Raw genomic sequence first — 27,360 nt, forward strand, 5'->3', positions numbered from 1 at the left:
CCCTAGTTGTGTGGTGTAATATTTTGTTACTACGTGATATTCAAAGGTGTTTAAGCCACCTTTCACCTACATGAGGGGGTCAGAATGTTAGAAATGTCTCCCATCGTGTATGAGCAATGAGCATACACACATGCAGATATGTGTAGTGTGGACACAATGTGATCAGATAAACACAGGCCTGGTCCCCAGACCTGCTGCGCCAGCCTCCTGTGGAGAGCAAAAAACAAGTGCTCATATCTGTCTGTCTGCCTGCCTGTCTAAGTCTGACCCACATAATGACCTGTATGCCTGTCTGTCTTTATAACCGTTTGTATTTGTGTACGCCTGACTTCTACCTAGACCTGTTTGTGCTCCTGTCAACTCGCGTGTCTTCCTGCCTCTCTCTGTCTACCTGCTCATTTGTGTTTTGTCACACTGTCTGCTTGCCTCTTTCTCGCTCCTCTCCCGCTGCCTTGGCGGCCTGGCGTGTCTGCTTCTTTCTTTTTCTGTGTAACTGTAGGCCCGCCTGTCTCCCTGTCCCATAGGTTTATGTGTGCATTGCCGTTCTAACTTCAGCTGAAATGGAAATACTTTTAGATGTTTTCGTATCCTGCTTTGAAGCCAGTTTCCCACATTATAAAACACACAGTGGATGCCTGAAGGTTCAGACAGTCAGATGAAAGAATTTGGAAATATTTTTTGCAGTTGAATGTGAACAGGCTTTTGTGTATCTTATTATAATAATGTTTTTGTCTGTGACTATGTAACAACTCTCACCGCCCTCGCCTGATGTTGGTATTACTTTTATGTTCTAGCTCCAGGCTCACCGTGGAGACCACAAAGATAAACATCATTAATTCTCAGATATTAATGAGGGTGTGTTAGCTGTCCAGTTCTTTGAAATTCTTTCCATTTCTATTCCTACCAGATGTTTCCTGTTTTAGTAAAAACCTTTGATAGGGCATCAGCTGATCAGTCCTTTTTTTCTCTGTCATATCACGCTGATACAAAACTTGGCATGGTGTGACTGCTTATTTTTATATTTATATTAAAACAGAGCAGACTTATCAGGATTATGAGCCACCAGCTGAATCGTGCTGGATGGTGGTTGTTAATAATAATCAGATGGAAGTCAACCAAAAAGGCAGTTGCAAGTTAATGATTTTTTTCTTTTAATGGTTGATTAACTCAGCTTGTCAACAGAAAATGTATTCCCTTTTTCGGAATTAATTATTTTTTTGTTAGTTAAAGACGTATTTCACTGCTGGAAAGACCATCCTTTCATAAAACTGGGCTGTCTATGTAGTAGAAAGATGCAAATACTTTTGAAATTGGTGCTACATGATGACAGAAAACAGAGGTAAAGGAGCTATGGCATACGCTTTTGCTCAAGAGATGGAAAACCTTCAACTACCAGAATGCACCGCACCACACGCGATCAGTAGGCACTCCTGCTGGTGGTTGACAATGCACGCTTGTCTGTTTTGACACAGCAAACAATATGCGGCCAGCTGATAACAAATAATCTTAAATTACATTCAAACTTCAAACGCAGTCACAGAATCTTGGCTCAGGTTTAATCAGCAAAGCCTAGTTTTACTGTTTAATTTCAGTTTTCTCAGTTTTTACAATAAAGGAAAGGCGCCCACCTCCTGTTTATAATTTCTCATGGCTAAACAGTGCACTAAAATATGTTTGTGAAGATCTTTTGGTTGAGAATTAAACAATTTAGTAAAAAAATGTTGGTTTATATTTGATCAGCGCTGCCTAGTTTTACTGTTTGATCTCAGTTTCCTCAGTTTTTACAATACAGGAAACAGTTTGGCGCCCACTTCCAGTTCACAAATTCTCATATTACAGCTAAACAGTGCAGTAAAATATGTTTCTGAAGATATTTGAGGTGAGAAATAGGCAATCCAGTAACAGAATCTTGGTTTATATTTGATCGGCACTGCCTAGTTTTACAGTTTGATCGGAGTTTGGTCTGAGTTTGAGAGAGAGGGGCAGGTCTCTTTCCTGATCTGCTTCTATACTCTTTGTATCTGTGGTGGTGGGCATACGAAAATGGGAAAGGGCAATGTGTAGTCTGAGCAACAGCCCTAGAGCCAGCAAAAATCTGATCTGGGTGCTGGTGAGATGCAGGGAATTCTACCACAGTTCATTTACACATACCACCCACGTAGTTATGATGCTGGTTGAAAATCTGCAAAGTATTCCTTAAAGTAAAAATGAAAAACATTTGCTGGCATTTTGCAGATGAATCACCACTGATATTAAGCATTAATTAAATCCCACCCTTACAGTAGTTACAGCAATGTCAGTAAAGACCAATCACGTTATTAATCAATAATATTATTTGACATGAGAACATGAAAAGTATTAAGCACAGTATTTTTAACACATGCTTTACTGGAGTTTACGGCCACTGTATTGTTACCAGGCTTGTGGTCAAGCTGCTGGACGCCTGTCCTTCAGAGATTAACAAGCTGTGAGGAAACATTAGTTACATAGCTGACAGGACTAAGTTGCGCTCAGCCTGGCAACCAGGTGACAGTACATCACGCTCTTCCTTCTTCCCCGTTCTCACAGCTCGCTTTTCTTCGTGCTGATTTGTTTGTGCAACATTGTATGTCTTTCTCTCCTCCATCTCTTTCTTCTCTCGTCTTTGATGAGCTCTGTGTTTTCTTTGAGTCCCTTCCTCATCCTTTCCTCCCATCCCTCCTCTTGCTCCAACCCTTTTCGTTGTACTGTCATCTATTTTTAGCTCCTCGTGTGGTGGGCAGAGGAGATGCGTGAAAGCATGGGAGTGTGTCTGGATTGCGGGGGAGAAAGGTGCAGGCTGGTGTGTGTGTGTGTGTGTGTGTGTGTGCGCGTGTGTGCGAGTGGCTGTGTGGGTATGTTTGGGTCTCCATCACGCTACACCAAATTGCCCTGCACGAGACTCACTCTGCAGTCTTCAGAAATCCATTAGGAAGAGGATGTAGACCATGCAGCACTAAACCTGACAGTGATTACTACCCACTGAAGTTTCTAATTTTAGCACAGGATCCTGAGTAATTAAATGTAATCAGCACATCATATGATCTAAAAATAACTCAGCTGGTTATTAATCTAACACAGATTAAGTAGGCGCTTTGCAGAAGGGCTGACAGGGACTTGCAAGGCTAACCTGCTTTTAAAGAAAAGTAAAACAGAGTGTTCAGCTGAGTCCTTCAGAGTCTTGCAATAAAACGCTGGCTGTTAATGTTGCCTGGAGGCAGATTAAAAGATGTCTGGTGAGGTCGTGCTACCTGGGTATAGCTGACTGTGTCAAAGCAACTCTCGTGTTAAATGGAGGTGCAGCATCTGATGATGCATGCAAAATCAGGAGCAGGTGCATATCTGTGTAGGGCTCTCTGGCCAAGTAGACAGAAGGACATGCACACTCAGACGTACATGGACAAAGTTACTGGTCATATGCAAACATTCTGTTACATGAAACATGAATATAATCTGAAAAAGTTTGGATCTTGTTTGTACCGTGTTTTCAGGCTGCAATCTGTTTATGTGTGAGTTAGTTTCTTGATTGATTGCTAAGTTTTTGGTCTATAAAACATCAGAAAATGGTGAAAAACATCAATCAGTGTTTCCTAAAACACAAGATGACGTCCTCAAATTTCTTGTTTTGTCCACAACCCGAAGATACTGTCACATTTAAGAAGCTGGCATCAGAGAATTTTGTTCAATGTTCAATTAATCGTTGCAGCTCTACTGTCTTACAACATTAAGACTACTTTCATAAGAAATTCAGTAGTTGCCACTTAGTACTGACTATTTCGATGTGTCCACATGTAGTTTCTGTCTCTTTCCTGCTCTTTCAGAGACACATGCACACACATAGAGTTGCAAAGTTCAACAGCAGACAAAAAGCAAACACTTATATATCTGTTCAGACCATAAAGTAGGCCGTTTGTGTAATTATATATTACACAAGTACCGTTGTAAAAGGCACAAGTACTGAGAACTGTGTGAGCATGTGCTTATTTTTGAATGGGATGCTATATCAGTGTGTTCATTTTATATAAACGTTGCCAACGTGACCTCTAATATGATTTTTTGTAATACTTAATGTAAAACATTCCCACATGACACTCCAGCCACAAGTTTCAGTACAAATACCTGAAGAAGAACATCACAGTTCAATCTAGTCATAGAATTCTTTTTTAAGTGTCCAGGTTTGATTAAGGCTATTACAGCTATTGTATGTAATGTCAGCAAAGCAAGTAAAATATACAGTTTTACAGTATAGTAAACCATCTTAGTTGAGTTAATTAGTTTATTAAACCTGAGCTAGACTAGAACTAGACACCGCTAGACAAGTGGCATGGTTTTTTTTTTGTTTTTTTTTTTTTTTGGTCAATAGTCTTACGCACACCTTTAGATACCGTTTTCTGCTACATTAGTCCATTTTTTTAGATATGTTTTAAACCTGTGAATTTCTCCAGTACACTTTAAGTGGCCCTAGGAAATGTTATTTTTAGCAACATTTTTATTTGAACATGCTGAACTGCCAACACTGAATTGCGGCTTTCAGTGTCTCCTTCACTTGCAGTTTGCACCTAGAAGGCAGAGCCAGTTACTAATTGCATAATTACTTGCTGCGTTAGTGAATCGGCATCTAATTATACACTGTGCTGTGAGCGCAAATTAAATTATTTGCGCTGTGCTTTCATGTATTCAAATTCGTCTCGCAGCCTCTTAAGCTTTTCTGTTGCTGCTGTTTATTATTAGTCGATTACAAATCTAAAAATGACTAGATTATTATAAATTGATTTATCGCGTTAAGTTTAATTCATTTTACAATAGAGTACCAGAATAAAAGAAATCCCAGAGCCAGTTAAAATGCAGTCAAGGCTCCCTTCATAAATACATTTAAAAAAATGTAACACATTGACCTTAATGGATGCTTTCAAAAGAAATGAAAGACTATCATTTAAGTGGCAGCACTTTTCTCACAGTTTGTCCCTGTGCTTTTTATTCACGGAATGTGATTTTAAAACCCACACACATAAAGAGCTGATTTACCCTTTGTACGATAATAAGCATGTACTGTATAGTATACTTATATGCACAAAGCTAAATGGGGACCCACTGTCCTGGACTGTGTGTCCTTAGTTAACAATCAGATTAGGAAAAGAAATATTTCCTGTAAACTGCACCCAGGCACACAGTTATTGTTTTCCTTTAGACAAATACAATAACTTTTCTGCAGTGAAGGAGGACAATGTCCATTCTTACAGCTCAAAATGTCCTGTCTTTTGGGAATTAGGTGAGAGGCTGTGAACACTCCAATGTCAATTTTGAGCTTTGTTAACACTGAATGTTTCTAATTTGACAGTGTGAAACCGAGTTTGAGTCTCCGGGTTGATTATGAGAAACACTGGCTCCAAAAAAAAAAAAAAAAAAAAGCCAACAAAAAAGCAAAACAAAACAGGGAGGGTTGAGAGGGTGGGGGAAGGAGGCAAGCCTTGTGCCCTTGCAGTTGATCATTGGTTGGAGCCACGGGGAAGGGGAGGGGCCTCGGTGCCACTGTTTCTGTAGAGAGAGAGAGGCAGAGGGAGTGAGAGAGACAGAGCAAAGAAGGATAAATGAACACGGGGGGTTCTCCCAGCATCGGTATGCCTGCCTACCTCATTGCCAGTCCAGACAGAGTTGCTGCTCCTCTAGATAGAAATAACAGCTGAGGTGTGTTTGTATGTGTGTGCGCGTGTTTTAAATATCAGTCACCCCCGCGCACCGCCTTCATCCCTTCAGCTCATGGCAGTCTGCTGTGATCTTACTGCGAAGGACCAGACAGAAACTGAGACAAGAGCAAGCGGACACGGAGGAGTGGTGAAAAGAGGGTGAAGGAGAGGCAAGGAACAAGAGGAAAAAGAAGAGGAAGAAGGAGGACAGAAGGAAAAGGAGGAATTACCCTTAATGCCTCCTTTCCTCAATTTATGCACGCAGCACATTACACAATAATGGCTTTTCACTGGAAGCTGTGTCTGTGACTCTGTGGACTACAGACAGATAAGAGAGCTTCAGTCAGTGCTTTCTGCAGCTGCAGCAGATGTTGAAGACATCTTTGACTTTATAGGGAGCGGAGGCATTTCAAGCATAGATCGGACTGGAATTCCTTTAAACAAAGTCACATTTCTGTCTGTTTTTTTTTCCCTTTTTGTGCCTTCAGCTGGGTTTGCTTTATCTGGAAAAAAAAGAAGACAAGGAATACACACGTCTCTTTTTGTGTGTTAATCTGTTTCTACCCCGGTGGTTTTGTATTCTGAAAAACCACAACTGCCTGCACCGAGGACAAACCCAGGGGGCTTCCTCACCTTTCTCTGTCCTTTCCATCCCTCCTGCATTAGAAATGGCAGATGGCAGCAGTCTCATCATGGAACCGCAGCATGGAGCTTTTCGTTTGGACTGAAACCATACGGCTACTTTCAGAACCAGCCAGCTACCTGTCAAAATAGCGGGTTCTTTGGTTCATCGTACCCTTGAAGGGCCCCTCGGACACGTATTCCTGCCCAAGATGATGAATTCCTCCCTGGATCCACTGAACCAGAGCTTTGCTGACCCGTCAAACTTATCTGCTCCCTTCTGCCTGCTTGAGATAGGCTATTCCCAAATTTTCAGCACCTGCCTCCTTGAAGTCTCTATCATACTTCTCCTCACTATTCTTATTATTTCTGGTAACTTGGTGGTGATTTTTGTGTTTCACTGTGCCCCCCTGCTCAGCCAGCACACCACCAGCACTTTCATCCAGACTATGGCGTACGCTGATCTGCTGGTGGGGGTGAGCTGCCTGTTCCCCTCCCTGTCCCTCCTCCATCACCTCCAGGGCCTCGATCCCAAACTCACCTGCCAGGTGTTCGGGTACATGGTGTCTGTTTTGAAATCAGTTTCAATGGTGTCGTTAGCATGTGTGAGTGTAGACCGCTACATCGCCATCACACGACCTCTGACTTATGCGTCCCTAGTGACACCCTGTCGAGTGCGCTGCTGCATCGTTCTGATATGGTTGTACTCTGCTTTGGTGTTTCTCCCGTCTTTTCTTGGGTGGGGGAAACCTGGTTACCACGGGGATGTGGTGGAGTGGTGTGCAGTTGAGTGGAGGACTCGTCCGGCTTTCACCACTTTTATTGTTGCACTGCTCTACGCCCCTGCTGCTCTCACTGTCTGCTTCACTTACGCCAACATCTTCAAGATCTGTCGACAGCACACCCGGGAGATCAGCGAGCGCCATGCGCGCTACCGACCCCAACAGCTGCAGGGTTCAGGATTGACAGCGGGATCTGCGGTCAAGGACAGCAGTGTAGTAGAGCAAGGACAGTTGCCCCACTTGTCCCAACCACAGTATCAGCAGCCCACATCAACATACCCGGACAAGCGATACGCTATGGTACTGTTCCGCATTACGAGTGTGTTTTATATCCTGTGGTTGCCCTACATCCTCTATTTTCTGTTGGAGAGCGGGGGGATCTACCACCACCCTGCAGCCTCATTCCTAACCACATGGCTGGCCATCAGCAACAGCTTCTGTAACTGTCTCATCTACAGCCTCTCCAATTCTGCCTTCAGGAAGGGCCTCAAACGCCTCTGCTCCTTCTGCTTACAGCGCAGCGGCAGTGGCTTTGGGGTTAGGAACACCAAAAAGGCTTTCGTTGGCTCCGTTGAAAAAGGATGTGCAGGGCCAGGGTATGGATACGGTCACGGAGAAATAACGATTGGCACAACATGTCATGTGTAGAGCAGGCACAGCGGAAACTCTTGTGCCAAATTGGCATTTGAACTTTTTTAAAAGATGCCTGGTGTGCTTGCTGTGAAATGTCTCCTCTTTAAAGCTTAAATGTGCTGTAAAGAGATGGAAGGAGGCGTCGATCTGCCACTGCTGTTTCTGTCGCATTTGGAGGTTACACAGGCGTCCTCTCTGCACACGCCACAGCGGGCAAAGACAGAGAAAGGGAGTCAAGAGCAGAGCACTGAAGAAGGCCTAAATAGCCCTGCAAGGTGTTTTTAAATGCTCAAGGAAACCCAGCGTACTGTACTGTATGGACAGGGGTGATAGATGGAAGAGGGGAAGAAGGTGTCTGAAAATCTCTGGAGAAGTGAACATTTTCATCAGTTTCCTTATATAGGAAGTGAATCTTTAACTTATTTTGCCAAAACATTACAAGAAAAGTGTTCTGAAAAGCTGTATGTGAAACAATGCGACCTTTGTTGCCAGATCATCAGCACAGTATGAGCTGAATGCAAAAAAAGAAGAAATGAATGCAAAACACAACAGTTGACTGCTGTGTTTTAGTAATGTGGTGCCGAGGTGAACTGCCAACAGCAAGCTCTTTAAATGTTTTCACTTGCTCTTACCCGCCCTCAGTACCTGAATACTAAAAGTGATGCAACTGTGTGTTTGTGTATTTGTTGTGTCTTTTGTTGACTGATTGAGAAGTGGAAAGAAATAATGTAGATCTTGTCCCAGCACATGACATTTTCTAGTTTGTTTGCATTGACTGAACTTATTGTCAGCATCAAGACATCTATTCATAAACTCTGAACTTTTAGATAGTTGTATTATTATATTTTAAGATTGATGTTATGTCTGTAACTAAACTGTGTGTTCACACATTGAGCCTGCCATTTGTAATATATGAGATGAGATGCTGCCCAGTTTGGGTGTACGACTGTTAACCTGACAAAAAGCATTTTTAGTGAATTCATCATTTCATTTTTAGGTTCTTTGTCAGTTTCATGGCACCTTTGTTGTTTGATTATGTAGCTACACTTTTTCATAACTGTGTCAAAGGCAAAGCAAGACCAAGAAAGGATGTATTTTTACACTTACTTTACACTGATTGTTGGTACATCATTGGGCTGATTTAAAGGCTTTTAATCAAAGGTTAAAACAAAATGTCCTTAGATGAATGACCCTTGAACTGTGATCCTTACCGCTTGTCTTTGGGATTTGCTGAGAAGAACAGTCTAATGAGAAGTCTTGGATATGTGATTGTGGACATTTCAAATTTACATCATTATTTTGTCCATATTTGGGGACTAGTGCATGCACACACAAACACACACACACTCTAACACAAGAGGATCACATACAGAACAGACAAATAGCTCATTCAGTCTGCCTGCAGGCTGACCTCTCACCTCTGTGCAGCACCTTGAAGACTTCCTGTTATCCTCAGTTGTGTGTGCGTATGTGCGCCAATATGTGCATGCACATGTTGCATTCCGTCCTTTTGTCCCCATGTGTAGTTTTGAGGGTTCATTTCATTCAATTTTGATTTTAAATACAAATTTATCAAGACTAATTTAAAGCCCAAATGAATCCAAGTGTGCATAATGTCTCATAAATTCAAAAATTGTGAAAAACAATCTCTTTTTTCAACAATAGAGACTCATGTCACGGTTTGTTTAGGTGCAGATAATCTAGCTTTATATATATTTAATCTACCAAAGAAAGTTCAACAGATCTTCTTGGATTATGATATTGTTTTTCTAAATATCTAAAATAGGAAGATTTAGTAAAACGTAAGTGGGTTGTACACAAAGTTTGTGTAGGTCCACTGCACTGTGTTGGCTCAGTGATGCCTTGTGGGCATGAATACGACTCTTTCTCAGTATATAGTGACATATTGTTGCCTTGATGTGAAAATAAACTGTTGAGAAAGTGTTTTCCATACAGTTAGGGAGGGCTTAATTTATAGACATGTGACTGTTTTTAGAAGGAAGGCACAGACTGGAAATTGACATGAAAATGTACATTAGCTAGCCTTGATTTCACACTCAGTACAGAAAAACCTAAACCCCTATTGTTGTTGAGTAATTAAAGAATCTCACTGTTAATTCACAAGTCAACTCATCTGTAAAACTGAAAATAACCAGGAGCAAACACAAGGCTCAGAACTGTTCATTTAATATTGTGTATTTTAATTTATTTGTTCATGTGTGCATAGGTGTGTATGAGTGTGTGTATGCAGGAATGTTAGGAGGCGACCATTGGCTGAATTGGACTGTTAACGGTGTTCTAGCAGGGGTGCTAAACCGAGTTTCACTGCTTTACTAGCTGCACATCACTCCCCTCGAGTATACTGTATCTTGTGAGTGTATGTGAGTATGATGTACAGTGGTGGTAGATAGATTCACATGTTGTCTTTAAATATTTTGGCTGTCATCTGTGAAGCATTGCCAAATATTGTAATCTTTCCTATTTGTACAGTCTTTTGTTCGGAAATGGCACGTACAGAAATGGTGTGTACAGAAATGGCGTATTGAATGTCTGATCTGATTGTCAAACCACAGAAGTTTATTTTTGTAAAATTGCTTAGCTTCTGTCTATTCTCTTGTGAAGTGTCGCGGGCGCTAAGTAGATTTAGCATGCTTACCTATTGAAATGATTAAAGCGTTGTCTTCGTGAAGATACATTTTATTTTACTTGGTCAATTTCTGTCTTCTGTGATTGGAAAAAAAAGATTTCACTGAATTTGAAGACAGAAGTTCAGCACTAAAAATGTGTAAATTTTGCAGCAGTTAATGGTACAGTTCCTCAGAAATGTGTAAGATTCAGGGCAAAGTATCTTGGGAAATTATTGTGCCAAAACATACTCACATTAGCACACACACACACACACACACACACACACACACACACACACACACACACACACACTTTTTCTTTTTCCTGTGGGAAAACGAACGACTCATGTTCTCAAGGAGCAACACTATAGTGGTGGCTGTCTCGAGGGGCGGTGCCATGTTAGGTAGGATTTGAGATAACAAGAAGCAATGTAGACACTGTGGCTGGTTCAGGAAGCCATTTGTGGTTTAAATGCAGCCCTCAAAATAATTGTTGATGGGGCAGAGTAGCAAAATTGGAAGACCATCTTCTTGTTTTTTTAGGTATGAAAAGAATACATAAAATTGGTGCAAATAAGGACGATTACAACACTTCCTACCTTCCATAGCTCCCCTGTTTCCAGAGTTCTTATATATTTGTGTGTCTTTTTAATTTATTTTAAGCCCTTTACAAGTAATCCAGAGCCATTAGAGAGTGACTGCTGCTTCTTCACCTTCCTCTTCTGGCATCTTGTGTGGTTGGCAGACAGCTTTAGGTGCATTGCCATTTTGAAGAGTTGGGCTACCCAGATGTGTATCTGTCTTGGGATCAAGCATAGTCCTCATGTAGCATATTGTATTTGTGGATCAATGTAAATAAAATTGTAGAAACTGTGTCTTTGATTTAATCCAGACATAAAACACATGACATTGAAAGGTGCGATTGAAGCCTTTTTCAAAACACCCTATGAAATCAATCTTGAGGCACAAAAGGTTATCTGTACCATATTGTCCTGTCAGTTCAGAGAACTTTATACTTTCAGTTAATTTGGTAATCAACAACAAAAGTATTTTACACCAGCTGAATGCTGGTTGGCTTTTGTGTCTTAGAGTAGACAGTACCCAAACAGGCAACAGCCTCACCCTTTAAGTGCACTTCAACACACACATTCCCACACAACGGTATTCTCTTATCTGTCTCTTAATCTGTATTGGATTTTCTTCTCTGTGTTTTCGTAAGGCTCTAAATAGGCCACACCAGACCCCCATTAATGGCTGACTCATGACCCAGCTGTTCTGCTCAAGAGATTATTATCAGATCAAGACGAGGGTGACCACTGTAACAAAACCTCGGTCTGGAAATGTCCCAAAAGATGCAGGAATTTCACCCTGCACGTGCTTTTGTCCACAATGAAAGTTGGAAGTTGCTCACAGTCAACAAAGGGCCATTTGTAAATTTCAGATTGAGATAATCCAGCCATTACTGTATTAGATCCTGGCAAACCATGTCACGTTTCATACGTCAGGGCAGTTTAATTTGTGATAAGGTTTTTGGAAGGCGTATGCTTTTATAGTTGGAGAATGTTTGGATAATGCAAATGATCAAACATGTTTAATTTTGCTGTTGTGAAAGTGAGTCTCTGTGACAAATAAGATATTTTTCATTCCATAATGCTTTGTAGGTGACAAGCCTATATGGTATTATAAGATGTACATGTTGTGTATCTGTACTGAGCAAATAAATGTAATGTTATCTCAATGTATTCAAACTTCCTTGTTCTCATTACTTTGCTATGGCACAATTTTCAGTTTCTCTACCCTCCCACAGGTTAAGTAGTGATCACCACTCAAGTACATAACACAGATGCTGCTTTATTGTTGACAAATATCACAAAACAGACCCTTTTGCACAGTTACAGTCAGTGAGGTGGACAGCTTGGCTGAACACTGCTGGCTGGAAATCAAGTAGTGTAGTTGATAAGGAAAGTAATAGCATTGCATTCACACAGAATTTGCCATCATTTGCCAAATTGTGAACGCTTTGGCCTAGATCTCTACAGATTAAAATAAATTGTTGCTGTGTTAACATGCTGTAAATGGACTGTAATACAGCAGCACCATATTTGTGCAAACAGTTGGTCTGCTGAATTTGAATGCCTGCAAGGCTGCAGTGGGAAACATCAGTGCGGTCAATTGGAAAGTAATACCATAGGAGAATGCAGGCCATTGTAGTTTTGGCTGTGTATGTGGTGAGTATGTGGTGTTGTTATTGTGATTTACATTGCTTCTTCCTCTGTCTGTCATCTCTGCTCTGATCAGATATGCATTTTGCTTGCTCCCCTTGTGCTGAAGCAGCATACCAGCGCACAAATGGCACAAAAAGTAGGGCATGAGACAGACGATTAAGATTTAATGATAGATGACGCTAAGGTGAGGAAACAGCTCTACGGGTAGCTTGAGCATGTGCTCTGCCCATTACAGGTTATTGTAAAGGAAAGACTGAAGGAATCACTGGGTTTAACCAGCTATTTGCTGTATTAAAATTAAAAAGTGCAGTTGTTTGTGATGAAAGCATTTGTCAAGGCTCTACAAATTATTTACAGAGCATTAAAATGAAAACAGACACCTTCAACTTTTCCGCCCCAACCGCTTCCAAGTCCTATTATTGTTGGCATCGCTGTTGCAAAGACAACCGGATCACTTTCGAGTTTTCTCAGAGCCTAGCAACGGGGCTCTTTTACTTTTGCCAGGTAGCATTTCCACAATTACTTTTGTTGTTCCACCATCTGCCATTTTCGCTACTGGGGGTAGCAACTGCAAAGAACTTACATTGATACTCTTTGGTAACTGGGGGTAGCTACCGATAGCTACTGTGGGAAACAAAAGCACTGTCCTCTTCCTGTTTTGGTTGTGCAATGGTTTACACACTTCCTTTGAGCTATAAATCAAGCCTTCATTTTCCAGGGAGATCCTACCTGGTGGCAGACAGAATTGCATAATGAAAGCAAGGCTTATACTGTAGGGAACCCATCTAAACGCAGATGATGTCATTATTCTGTAGCCATTACATTGTGCAATCAACATTTACCTCATAATGATTCGTTAAAGTAAAAAGCTTGTCTCATTACACTTTAAAGGTACTGTCACATTCTCTACGAGTTTGAATCCAGTGACATAATTTAAGTGAAGCACTCTGGCTTGTTTTCTGGGGGAGAAAGGCTTGTATTGAGCTTGATGAATATTACCTCGTGTTCTCTTGGCATCTCAGCAGGGTCCTTTAGGAGCAGAGAAAGAATAACAGAATGACATGTCAGCCATTGTGTTGAGTCAGAGAAAATCAGGGACATAAACAATAGAGGGCCAGTTACTCAGCCTTCCCACGGAAGCCCTACTCCGGTACTTTATTCCTAGCTTTAGACGCACTCACAAACACACACAGATACAGACACAGTGGCTTTGCCATTTTGGTCTTACCCCCAGTGAAGAGTTTTTATTTTACGCCTGCCAGAAAGAACATGATTTGTTCCTTCACTTCCATTCAGTTTTCTTTGATTTCTGTACATTACTACTATGATAGTAAACAAAGAAAATCTTGCTTGACTAAAATTCAACCAATTGATTCGTCAATAGGAAAAAAAAAATCTGCATATTATCTGTGAATAAACTAAATCGGCCACAGTTCACTGAGTGCATTCTCCCTGTTAGCATTGTGTGCACCCAAGTGTTTTTTTCCTGAGGCCTGCATATGTTTTTAATTCTTTGCAATGAGAATGCAGTATTTACACTGTGCAACAGTCACCGGTAGTGTGACAACCGAGTGCTGCACATTTTACATCTTTGGGTAAAATCGCTGCAGCCGCTCATCACTGTCACTTTATACCCAGCTATCAAGTCACAGTCTGAGAGGAGTGGGACAAATACCAGAATGACCAACTGTCACATCCTACATGTACAAGAGCTGGACACAGTGGAAGGAAAATTTAACACTGCTGGCCTCATAGACCGATGGCTTTGTCGTCTTTCTCTCCGTATTTCAGCCTTACTTTCATCCAGAGCAAGGGCCGACTCAGCAAGTAGCCTACTCTACCTTGTTCCAACATTTTTATTTCTTAAGGTATTCTGTATCATAGCAATCAGATGCAACCAAAGCAGAAAAAAACGCTATGTCTCCAAAATGCCCTCAAGCACTCCTAGCAGGGCATTTTTAGAAGAGCACCTGGTGGTTTCAGCTGGGAAAGAAAGTGCCAAGGTGGCCTTATTCAAGTAGTTGGTGAAGATTCTCAGTCATCCAGGTCATGGTAATCATAAGTGCTATATCGTATCCAGTTGCCTACGATAAAGCACTTATGCTGATTCAAGTAACACCAGCGTTTGTCCGACCAATGAGAATTTGGTCGAATAGGATCATATTGACCGACCAGAAGGTGTCTGCCCTACTGGAAACAGTGCTCCGACGCATCCACTGGGTTTGTTAGGTCATACCTGCCACAATATTTGTTGTTGATTCTCAAGGATGGGTAAACTGTTGACTGGGGCTTAGACCGTTGGCTTCAAAGAGATCTGTGGCAAAACAAATTTGTCACCTTTGCAATAGCAACATTCTTATTACAGCTTTCAACTGACACGATGTGTCATTAAACAAGTTTGTGCAATAGGACGATGTTGGAGAAACGTCCAAAAAAATAAAACATGTACAGTTTCTGGCACACGAGATAAGTAGTGATTAATATACCGTAGCGATTATGATGAAAGTAGTGGATACATGTTTTAGAGATATTTTTATTAAATATCTTTTTAAGGGCAAAGGTCCATTATGCCGCAAAAGAGATTTCAGAGTGCATTGTAACTAGGGCTGCCCCCGACTAAGTATTTTCCTAGTTGACCAATAGTCGTCATTTAGGGCCACTAGTTGACTAGTCACCCGCATATTTATGATATTAATTTAGCCCCTGTTAATGACGCTGTCAACAAAGCAGTAATGATTGTGCTAAGTGGCTAACGGACATGTAGCTACTTCCATGTTTCAGATGATACGTCATGTTTGTAGTCGACCAATGAAGATGAGTTTACATATCACGTTGGGTTCGTCCTTCACCTTCTCAAAATGATCCCACACTTTGGATTTCCTGCCCGACATGTTATTTACTAGCCTGTGGAATAACCGCAGGTACCGGCCCTGGAAATTAACGTGACTTCTGTCTGACTGCTGAGCGTGGCCACTTCCTGTGTCTGTCCTTTCAAATTAAATTCCCACATGATCCGGTCATATAGACTTTGATCTATTTTGACAAGGCGCAGCTCCTCATAGAGTTTCATGTTTGTTTGTTGATTTTTTTTTTTTTTTTTTTTTTTTTTTTCTGTGACTAAGCGACCACTGAAATCTTGCAGACGAATGACCTTTCTGGTCGACTAATGTTTGGTTGACTATTAGGGGGCAGCCCTAGTTGTAACCGACTCAGTCCAAGGTGACCAGCTACAGCCTACCCTTTATAGCCACATTCAAAGCCTACATGGGTTGAGTTTTTAAGTATCTCTCAAAGCCATAATATTAAATTCATATTTAAATACATTTTGTCCTTTACTGTCTTTTTATACATACATTTCCATAGAGATACAGTATCCTTAGCATTATCTCTCTCTTCTATTTGTCTTTCTCTCAATGGCTTGAACTCGCTCGCACACTTCCGTGCACTACCATGAGACACTGGATATGTTTTCTCTCCCCTCTCACGCTACCCTCATTCCAAACCTCGCTTTAACTGAATAGACACACAGACAGAGAGGAAGCTAATTGGCCATTATGTCAGAGGTCTTTGTACATGCTCTCAGCACTTCAGATAAGTATGGCTAAGTGGTGCTTGTATAAACATGGATCCTTATCATTCACTGAGACTGTAGCCCAGTGTAATGGGCTCTTCACACTGGTCACACTAATGCCACCCCTGCACTCTGAAATGCATCAATACCAATTTCTAGATCGAGTCTTCTGGAGCACCTGTGTGCACCTTATCAGAGCCTTAAGTTCACCCCGGTTGAACTTTACTGATATTCTTTGTGATGAGCCCCTAATCTACCAATGGCTTTTTGATTAATTGATTAATCATTTGATCTATAAAATGTCAAAGAATAGTGGAAAAAATGCAAATTACAACTTCCCAAAGTCCAAACCCAAAGGTTCTCAGATTACAGTAATAAATGACCAAGAGAAGCAGCAAATCCTCCAATTTGAGAAGCTGGAACCAGAAAAATTGCAGCAATTTTCAATGTTTTGGTTAGATTAATAGTTCTGATTATTTTTCTGTTGATTGACCAATAGATTAATGCACCATTTGTATAATACTGTGTAAACACCAACTGTATAACAACCGAGGGATGGGTCATTCTCTGAGCAAAATTACTCTTAACAATCAACATTACTCAAACTTCCTTAAGCATCCATGAGTTACAGGGTGTGGTGGAAGTTTTGGAATGGACTTTAAAAAAAAATAGCCTCCTGGTGTTGGCCTCTGATCCCCATTAGCTCACTTTGTTTTAGTACTCCTTTCTTCCTGCATTTCTTCTTTTACTCACATTATTTTTGTTTCACTGTCTTCCTCTGTGGGAGCTGGAGCAGAAACCTTGAATAAAGGAGTGGGAGGGACTTGATGGGTACAGTAACAGAGAGACCAAGAGGGTATAATTAGCTACAAAGAGAACAAGAGACTTAAAAAAATATTGGTGATTTAAATTCAAGGACTTCTGCTTTAACTTACATGCACTTTGGTTTTCATAGTAGGGATTTTAAGCCCCTGCAAGAACTGGTGGTAAGCTTCAGTCCTACTAAAGTGCCTTTGAACAAGGCACAGGATGCTGAAAAACTAAAGGAGTGCTCTCTGACATGTAGTGGAAAATGTTACTACACGGATCAATGGAGGATCACATTAACTCGCTCATTTAACACAAACTTTGTGAGGCATTATTATTACTAGCTGTTGATTGAATGGAAACCCTCCTTTGCTCTTGCCGACTTTCTCATTATTCACTGATAATATAAAAGCAGGGTTGCAGCACCGGTCTACAAAGGTTGCCAAAATGGATTTCTGCCTGCAAAATCAAATATATGCCCCATTTTCATATTACATCACATGACATACAGTCCAAACTTCAGAGCCACTTCACCTACAAACACTATATGAAGATGTGTTTAAATGTGTGTTTGATTTGTCATGTAATGGCCGGGGTGTCTTGGAGTAGCATTACTTATTTACAAGCTGTTTGTTCCAAATACACTGGACATCAATAATGAAATGAGGGGTGATTAATCTTTGTTAGTAGAGTAGTTACTGATCTGTGGCTGTGTGTGTGGGTATGTGGTATTTCTACTGTGTTGTGCTTTGTCATCATAGTGGAGGGATATCCCAGAGAAGTATGTTGCCCCGGGCTTGTGTATATATTGTATGCAGTTGGGAATATGGACATGCCTCTGTACTTGTATCGGTGTTTCTTTACTGTAAACAATCTCTTCTGATCTTGTGTCGACACATTATCTTTTTTTTTTATGTCTCCGCACTGATGATAGCTGTAACCAGAGGCATTATATTTCGGGTTGTCCGAACCTGAAAACATAATATTTGATGTACATGTGTCCCATTTTTGTGAAGTCGATATCTCAAGAATGCCTTGAGGGATTTTTTTCTCATTTGGTGCATGTGGCCCCTCGGAATCAACAATGAATGGACTAGTTTTTGGTGGTCAAGGTTCAAGGTCAGTGTGACCTTTCATTCGTCTCGTTCTCGTGAACACAATATCTCATTAACTCCCTCCTTCAGGGAATGTCTTCAACTTTGGCACAAATGTTCCCTTGGACTCACTGATGGACTGATTAGATTTTGGTGGTCAAAGGTCAATGTCACTGTGACCATGTCTGTCTCATTCTTGTGAACTTGATTTTTCAAAAACACGTTGAGAGAATTTCTTTAAATTTGGCACAAACATTCACTTGGACTGTAGAATGAACTGATTAGAATTTGGTGGTCAAAGATTAAAGGTCAAGGTCAGTGTAACACAAAAAAAAAATGTTTTTGGCCATAACTCAAGAAATTTTATGGTAATTATAACAAAACTTCACACAAATGTCTAAAAAGATATAATGATGTAGTAATTGCATTTTATATCCAAAAGATCAAAGGTCAACTTCACTCTGACATTATATTATTCTGCATAAATTCTGGCCATTAGTTAACGTCATACTTCAGTAACAGAAGAGATATTTAGTCAGATACTGAAATGGTGACACTAATCTTTGGTGTCCACCTTGAAACTATGCTGGCTGTATAGATCTTCCGTGCTGCCAGTGGGAAGATGTGTGGACAAACCATGTAACTACAACTTCTAAGTCCGTCACGTGACGCCAGGACTTTCTCCAATAGACTTACATTAGGAAAGAGACATCTGTAAATCAGTTGTCACAACCCCTACAAAAAAATCAACTTGTTTCACCATTGGGATTTGATCCTTTCAGTCAGATAACATTTCAAAGGTCTAGAAGAGCCACAAGACTGAACGATTTTATTCCCATTTAAGTCAGAGGAGGGCTAAACTGGAAAATAGCAGCAGAGTCTATAGGGCACTTACTGTATGGGCTCAACAATAGCCCTAGATGCGGGTAATTTTATACCCAGGAAGATGAACTTTGTTGGCTTCGTGGGGAACTTTCATAGGAATAAACAGGGCCCTGTATCCAGTTCTCATTATAGATTTGTATCACTTAGCCCAAATAGGATCATATCAGTTTGTGCTTTTAAGAAAAAGTACACATGCACAGCAAAACAGCACCCTTGATCCCTCATGTTATGTTGCTGATAGCTCTTTTCCTGTGTGATTTTTTTTTTTTTTTTTTTTCCTGGTGCATACATTTTCATTCTCACCTCCAAACAACTCTGTCCTTATCATCCATCCATTACACTCTCCAGGCAAAATGTCTTGTTGATTCACTCTGTTACAGTTCAGATTGCTGTTGGTAGAAGGTGTGACGATGAAAGCCAAGCACCCTCTTATCAGCCTGCTGTTATACAATACAGTATTTCGGTCTCTGGTTATTTTTCTTCTAAACGACCTCCTTGTTGATATTCCTCTCAAGTAGAGCAATGTGTCAGCGATTTTCTTAGTACCGAGTGCAAAGAGTTATGTGCAGTATGTCATAAGTAAATTATATTTCACAAAGTATCTCCATTTTAGGCAATGCTTGACTTTTTTAGTCCCACGACCGGTGATGGGAGAATTGTCAGTATGTTATTTGTGTCAGTGAAAACTTGGTGATAGATAATATGAATCTCTCTTTGTGTTACATGATTTCTTTGTCGTTGTCAGTTTTACTTTTTCACCGTTTGTCAGATCTTTTTTATTAGTAACTATTGTTAGTTCTCTTTATCTAAGCTTTAGTAACGTAATAATTACCTGTCAGGTTTTAAATGAATTACCGTTAGAGCTAAAATTGACAGAATAAGACTAATAGAGATACAGGGAGAGATGCACAGCCTGTACTGTGGAAGAGAACACTCTGTGCCACCCGTAATTCATCCTGACCTGCACTGTAAATCTCAACAGCGTGTTGGCACTGCACACTGAGAAACACTGACCGCTGCTGGACCTCGAGGGATTTTTTTCCCAGCAGCTGTCTAATAAAACTTCTTGTGGATTCTTTACTGGATGAATCTCCCTCTCTGTGACACACCATCCACACTTCTTTTATTCACCTTGATCTTTTTGTCTGCTCTCCTTTGTCTCATTATTAGGAGTCCCCTCAGGACAGTGCCATCACCAGGGACATTAACAGGACATTCCCAGCTCATGACTACTTCAAAGACACTGGAGGAGATGGACAAGACTCCCTCTACAAGATCTGCAAGGTGGGACACACACACACACACACACACACACACACACACACACACACACAGACACACCGATGCTAGAGGATGTTTAAATTAAATTTTCAAAGTCAACACAGGGCATTATGGAGCCAGTCAAACATGACAAATTAAAAGGAATCAGCGCAGTGGACAAAGCTTCACAAACAGCTACAGCTGTTTATAAGCCACAGGAGCTGTAAACCTCTTGTAGAGCAACTGCAGAAACAAGCATGTATTGTCTTTATCTGGGCCCAGTTGTTGAGAAGCAAACTGATTGACATTCGGGTATTAGATTAAATCGGATCTTGAAAATGGGTTGTCCAGAAGAAAAATAAGAAAGAGAAATCTGAGTAGATCACAATATTCAGTCTTGGTTGTGATCTGGATCCAACTGTTAGTATGTGTTGTTAAAAACTTTTTAGTAGGATTTGGATATCTCTGTATCCCAAAATCAGGACTATCCTGATCCCAGCAGAACGGTGGATTCAGGATGGATTTCAGGAGCAAAAAACTTTAAAATTTAAAATTGGATCAAATGTATTTATTGGTTACATTTATGTTTTGTGCTGTGGTTAGCATTGGCACCTCACAGCAAAAGGTTTCTGTGCAGAGTTTGCATGTTCTCCTCGTGTCAGCGTGGGTTTTCTCCAGGTACTCCAGCTTCCTCCCACAGTCCAAAGACATGCAGGTTAATTGGTGACTCTAAAATGGCTGTAGGTGTGAATGTGAGCGTGAATGGTTGTCTGTCTCTATGACGCATTCACATTGGCGCTATTTCGTCCGCTTTAAACTAACCCTTGTCCGCTTCCACGGATATTTTGGTTTGTTGGGAGTGGTGTGAATGCTCATTCGAACTCTGGTGTGGACCAAACGAGTGAACCCTGGTCTGCTTGAAAACTGGGGGTCTTGGTTCACTTGCAATTGAACCCTGGTGTGGTTCGCTTACAGTGGGAATTGCAAACGGACTATCCAGCAAACTAAATTGACGAAGTGACGTAGAGCGCAGTGCACTTTTTTGTGTGGTGTTTTTGTGGTGACCAAGCTGGCTGAAGTGGATGGATTTCCGTTTTCGGTCCTGGCCGGTCAATGAGCCAGGTTTTCTTCTTCCTCTTGCTTTTTTCTGTTTCTGTTTCTGTTCTGCTGTTGTAACTGCGTGACATTGTCCAGGTGGTTAGGCACACTTTAAAACGTGCAGTGTGAAAGTGAACCGAACCGAATGAAGGTGTGAAATTTTTCAGCATACCCAGCCCAATCGAACTGAGTTCCCCGGTTATTCCTGGTGTGATATAAATGTAAATTGTCCGTAGGTGTGAATGTGAGCATGAATGGTTGTCTGTCTCTATGTGTCAGCCCTGTGATAGTCTGGAGACCTGTCCAGGGTGCACCTCACCTCTCGCCCAATGACAGCTGGGATAGGCCCTTTAATTTGCATGGAGTTGCAACAAATGCACCTGAAAATACATCTGTAAAATATTGATAAACATGGAAACAAACAACAAATAAAAACTAAACTTGGTGGAATTTCTACAACCCGTCCGCCATGGATTAGTTTATAACATTCAGCCTCTGTCACAAGTGTTTTTCGGGAGGAATTTGTTATGAATACTGCGGCCCTGACACACATTTATAATCATATTATTTCTGTGGATGATTTCGTCTTATAAAACTGTAATTGGAGACAAACAATTAGTCTTTTGGAAGCTCTGATGTTCATCGCTAGAGCCTATCAAAGCGATATGCATGTGAAATGGAATCACATGTTTCTCTCTGATACAGTGTCATCATTGTATAAATGACCTGCTTTACAGTAGGTCTGATGACAAAGTCTGTAGAGCAGTAGTGAGAGTTGTTGGCGCTAAAGGCAACTGTTCATTAATTACCTGAACAGCCACTCTGTTTCTGGGTGGTTCAGCGAGTTCAGTGCCTGTCAAGAAAAGCAACATAAGTTTCCAATCGAACAAACTCACACACACTAGACTCTGCTATAATCAGTCCTGCTGCACAGCTGACCCTCACACAGCGGCACAGCACACACACACACACACACGCATGTACGCAAACCTGGCAACTTGTCACAAAATATGTATTGATCTTGAAGTGCCACATTTCTTTCTCATGAGAATGAACACGTGCACATACAGTGGAGGCACATTTCAGCCCATATAGTTCTGTAATCCCACACGAGTGGCCTGGCTGCAGTTTGTTCGCTGTTTTCGTGTCATTCATTATGTATAACTCAGGTGAGGGCATCCATCTCTCTCCGAGACAAGCACCTCCTCAGGTGTGTTTGAATAATTCAGTGGGCCCACCCTCTCCTCTGTGTGTGGATTGATCCACACTTTGTCCGTTTGACTTGTTCTCATTATTTGTGTTTGTAGCTCAGTAGGCCATGACTCTCTCTTGCTCCCTCCCCTCACATTTGCGCCATTTCCTCGATGCCAGCATCTCTCTCCGACCCTTCACGTCCCCTCTCTTTGTCTTTTCCTCTCTGTTTGACTTTTATACAGTCTAATGGTCATTTTTACTTCTTTTGTGCCTCACTTCAGACACTTAACTCATCTATGTCCTCTTATAGTGCTATTTTAAACCCCGTAATGAGGCCCTTCACAAAACAGCCAAGTATGTTTGATAGAATACAGAATACAAACTTCAACAACTTTAGATTTCTAAAAAGGGAATAAAAATGACCAGATATTACTCTGAGTGACTTGTACAATATCACTCAAGTGCTCTGTAGCCAAACAAATCTGCTCTGAGTTCATGACGTAAATATTCATACAAGTTATATTTGACTGATATGACGTGTGGTTTGCAACGTCAGTCTGTATTTGTGTGTGTGTAATTACTCTACTTCTCTGTATTCTGTTTGATTTAAGGCAGCGTAAAGCTTCCAGTGTAGCTTGAGCCATCTTTTTCACTACCTGTCAAATACAAGTTCAGTATTTACGGACACTAAACTTGCCCCGGGCCGGTTTGCCAGCTCCTGAGAGAAAAATATTTTGGTGTTTTTGTTGAAATTACCCACAACGTTTTGACTTTGGCTCTTCTTCTCTCTTTCATATTAAATTGCATTATTTGATTCTGCGTTGAAATCATAAATGGGTCATTCTTCAACGATGGTCCATTTATGTCTGGAACACTTTAGAGAAACTAACACATATTCAGAGAAATGTATTGATGCAATATTTTCAGTTACAAAACACTGAGATTGTTATTTCCATTACCGTATGTCTTTTCCATCACAATAAACGGAGATGGGATCGACTGTTGTATGAATGATAGTTTGTCACATTTTTAAAAATCATATATTGGCCTGCTGTTGTCAGTTTTAGTGTTAGCATTAAATATACAAGAAATGCACTATGTCAGAAGTGTTTTTCTTAATAATTGTACATTCAAAGGAAATATGAGCAGTTCGGAAATGACAGCCAATGAACACATTATTGATTTTACAAAGAATTTACCTCAATTTCTTCCTGTTTCAGTTCCCTTCATGGAGCTAACTTTCCCTTAGTGATGTCCTGTCACAGGACTACTGCTGTGGTCACAAAGTATTCAAACTCTCAAAAAGAAACAACCTCCTTGACTTTTGTTTTGGCATTTTGTGGCGTGAGGTGGAAATGACAGTAACCCAGAGGGACAGGTGTGCTTTTCATGGCAAAGAGGAAGGTAATATTACATGAAAAATGTCTGAATTAAACAGGCTCTGATTCATGAAAACAGATGATGAGGAACTGGTTAAAACCCTCTCAATCATCATTTAATAAGTGGAAGATAAAGGTAAACAGCATTTCAGAAATGGAAAGAATAACCTGTAGAATCAGAAATCAAGAGCAAGAATTTTTAAAATAGTGGAATAAATGGAGTACATGTGAGGATCATATTTAAACAGTGATGAAGGACTCTGCCCTAAAGGGTTTTAAAGAGTAATTTCTTTCTTTTCTTTTTTCTACATTTGTGTACGGGTGTAAATATGGACAGATATGTAGGTTTATCCATGCATGTGTGTTTATGCATTATCATACTAGCTTACTTTATATTTCCCCCTCTATTTATTTACTATTAATCCTTTCTCTGTTTGATTCTCAACCATTACTTTATCACCTCTTTTTATCCTTACTTTAAAAAGAGGGTTCCTTGTTTGAACCTGTGGTGGGGGAGCCCTTCTATGTGGAGTTTGTTCTCCCCATGTCAGTCAGTACGTTTACATGGACAGTTTAATTCCACTTTTAATCGGAATGAAAGGCCATTCCGATTAAAAGTGGTCATGTAAACGGTCATTCCAATTGAAAAATGGTCATTCCGATTGAAAATTAAATCCGATTAAAGGGGGTGGTTTATTCCGTTTGTCATTCCGAATGAAAGAATTTTGTGTGCATGTATACACTCATTCCTCTTTAAGTTCATTCCGGTCTTTCTGCGCATGCTCATTTCCTTGCCCTTCTGGGGCGATGATGTATATAGCGCGCATAGCAACGGGCTGCATAGCAACGGGCTGAGATAGAGCAGTCGGACTCGTTGCACTCACCGGTTTCCATTCGCCACAGCACGGTCTTCTACCTCTCTTCTCTTCCTCAACAGACAAAGCATTAGCAGAACAAGGTTGTTGTCGTACTGCTGCTTCAAGAATATAAGCAAAACACGCCCGAAAAAGGCACTAAGAATGGCATCGTCAAGCATCTTGTTATCCGGAGCGAGGACTACAGTGTTTTCTTCCGGTAAACGTAAATACGTAACATCCGCCCCGCCCCCTATCCAATCAGAAACCTTCCCTGCCCCAAACCTTGCGCAGACCTGAATAAAGGCGATTGAACTGATCTCCTGTGTAAACCCTCATTCTGAATGAATATTTCCCATGTAAACTACCTGGAAAGACTTTAATTCCGAATGATTTCATTCAGATTTATGTCATTCCGAATGAGAAGCCATCATGTTACCGTAGCCAGTGTGGGTTTTCTCTGGGTACTCCGGCTTCCTCCCACAGTCCAAAGACATGCAGGTTAACTGGTGACTCTAAATTGCCCGCAGGTGTGAATGTGAGTGTGAATGGTTGTCTGTCTCTGTGTGTCAGCCCTGTGATAGTCTGGTGACCTGTCCAGGGTGTACCCCACCTCTTGCCCAGTGTTAGCTGGGATATATATATATATATATATATATATATATATATATATATATATATATGTATGTATATATATAAAATTTCAAATCAAGTAGGGTTGAATGACACAATCTGGCTCAGGAACTAAAGAAATATAGCGAAAACCCACATGAACACATAAAAGGCACCTTTTTATATGATAAAAATGATGACACATTAATCACTTAATTTGTCTGTTCCTTTTGGTGTCGACTAAGTGTGACAAAAATAAAAACTAAGAGGTGTAGTTTGTTTTTCTTGTTTCTGTTAGGGACACAAAAATCACAGAAGTTGAAGAATCTCCTGAATACTGTTAAATGTACCTGTAAAAATATTGGTTTGAATCAGCTGCAGGCTTCACTTGCAAAGGATCATATCATCATTTATTCCCCCCTCCATCAATTTTTGAATTGACTGTGAAAGTTATTTATTAACCGTGTGCCCGTTTGCCTTTGTGCTCTCCTTCAGGCTTACTCTGTTTATGACGAGGAGATTGGCTACTGCCAGGGACAATCCTTCTTGGCTGCTGTGCTGCTGCTGCACGTGAGTTCAACAACAATCCTACCCTATCCTTTTTAATCCACTTTCAAGAGCTGAGAGGGACTGTTTTGTTTTTATGTGACATCTGTATCTTTTTTCTGACATTCTGCAGTGCTGAAGGACTGGCCTGGCTTACTTTGAATGTCTTGTCTTTAGTATATTCAGTGTAAGATATGATAGGCATGTGTACTGTTACTGCACAAGAACAGTCTGAGAAATATTTTGGATGTGAGGTAGGCAGTGGTGGTATGTAACTAAATGCATTTACTCAAGTAAAAAGTCAAGGTACTTGCATTTCATGCAATTTCATATTTCTGCTCTACAGTATCTTAGATGTAAATATTGTACTCTTAAATCTACTACATTTATTTTACAGCTTCAGTTACTTTTCAAAATACAGTTTCTATTTCTGTGCAGGGAAATCCATTTATCTCCAGATGTGTTGATCTGGAATGTTCTGATAAACTAAAGGATGACATGTTCCTTTCTATGTTGGGAAAATTCTCCTACTTCTGAAGCTAAATATTTAAAAACCCTCTTGGAGCAGCTGGAAAATGCTGCATGATGAAGCTGAGAATGAGGCTGTTCTTCTGACACCATGAAAAGTTAAATCTTTAGAGATACGTGGTTCTCACAGGACAGCGATGCAACAAACATATTCTTTAAATATCTGAAAGAATATGATGCATTGCTGTAGATGAATCTACCCAAGAGTATATGAGCGAGTTAAAACCAACACATAACACACATCTACAGCTGTAAAATGCAGCACACATTAATGCAGCAGTAATATCAATTCAAAACATCATAACATCATATATGAAAATAAACTACTTACCATACTCAGATATTTTTTACTTAAGTAGGTTAGAGACAGTTTAGAAAGCAGGACCTTTACTTGTGGTTGAGCATCTTTACAGTGTGGTGTTGGTGCTTTAACTTAAGTAAAAGGTCTGGATTCTTCCTCCATCAGTTGAGGTGGGACACCCACATTTTATTTTTATAAATAATACATAATGTGTCTGTCACGATACACTGGCTTTCCATTAAGCACTCCTGCGGTTCAGGAATGTGTCAACACTGCCACCTAGTGGACAAATAGTGTCAAGGGAGGGGTGTGCAAAGTGTAACAACAATATAAGGACCTATTCAATAGGTTCAGGTAGTTTTATAAATGGGAAAGCTTTTAAGTAAGGGAATCTGAATCCTGTGTTATTAGGATTTTAAGTGGAGTGATACTAGTTACTAAATCTCTTGGTTGTCTTCTTCAGATGCCGGAGGAGCAAGCTTTCAGCGTGCTGGTCAAGATCATGTTTGATTACGGGCTCAGGGACCTTTTCAAGCAGAACTTTGAAGATCTGCACTGCAAATTCTTCCAACTTGAGAGACTCATGCAGGTATATGTGTGTGAAATTTGCAGATCTTAACTACTACTTCTGATGGTACATC

The 27,360-nt window shown here is 40.5% G+C and overlaps 2 protein-coding genes across 3 annotated transcripts in view; both read left to right on the forward strand.

Moving 5' to 3' along the window:
* Positions 1 to 27,360, forward strand: part of rabgap1 (RAB GTPase activating protein 1) — a 104,627-nt gene that overhangs the window by 44,581 nt on the left and 32,686 nt on the right. For both annotated transcript variants that reach the window (XM_033647397.2, XM_033647398.2), the window contains 3 exons: positions 20,118 to 20,231; positions 25,840 to 25,914; positions 27,183 to 27,308. In XM_033647397.2, coding sequence (XP_033503288.1) covers positions 20,118 to 20,231; positions 25,840 to 25,914; positions 27,183 to 27,308 — 315 coding nt within the window. The remainder of the gene's footprint in view (positions 1 to 20,117; positions 20,232 to 25,839; positions 25,915 to 27,182; positions 27,309 to 27,360) is intronic.
* On the forward strand, positions 4,164 to 11,236 carry LOC117270001 (putative G-protein coupled receptor 21). The gene has a single exon (XM_033647399.2). The coding sequence runs from the start codon at positions 6,536 to 6,538 to the stop codon at positions 7,751 to 7,753; it is 1,218 nt and encodes a 405-aa protein (XP_033503290.1). The 5' UTR covers positions 4,164 to 6,535; the 3' UTR covers positions 7,754 to 11,236.

The sequence above is a fragment of the Epinephelus lanceolatus genome, chromosome 19 (genome assembly GCF_041903045.1).
Source record: "Epinephelus lanceolatus isolate andai-2023 chromosome 19, ASM4190304v1, whole genome shotgun sequence".
Classification (NCBI taxonomy): Eukaryota; Metazoa; Chordata; class Actinopteri; order Perciformes; family Serranidae; genus Epinephelus; species Epinephelus lanceolatus.

Coding starts and splice junctions, on each gene's coding strand:
- LOC117270001 (XM_033647399.2), top strand. CDS start 6,536: ATGATGAATTCCTCCCTGGATCCACTGAACCAGAGCTTTGCTGACCCG.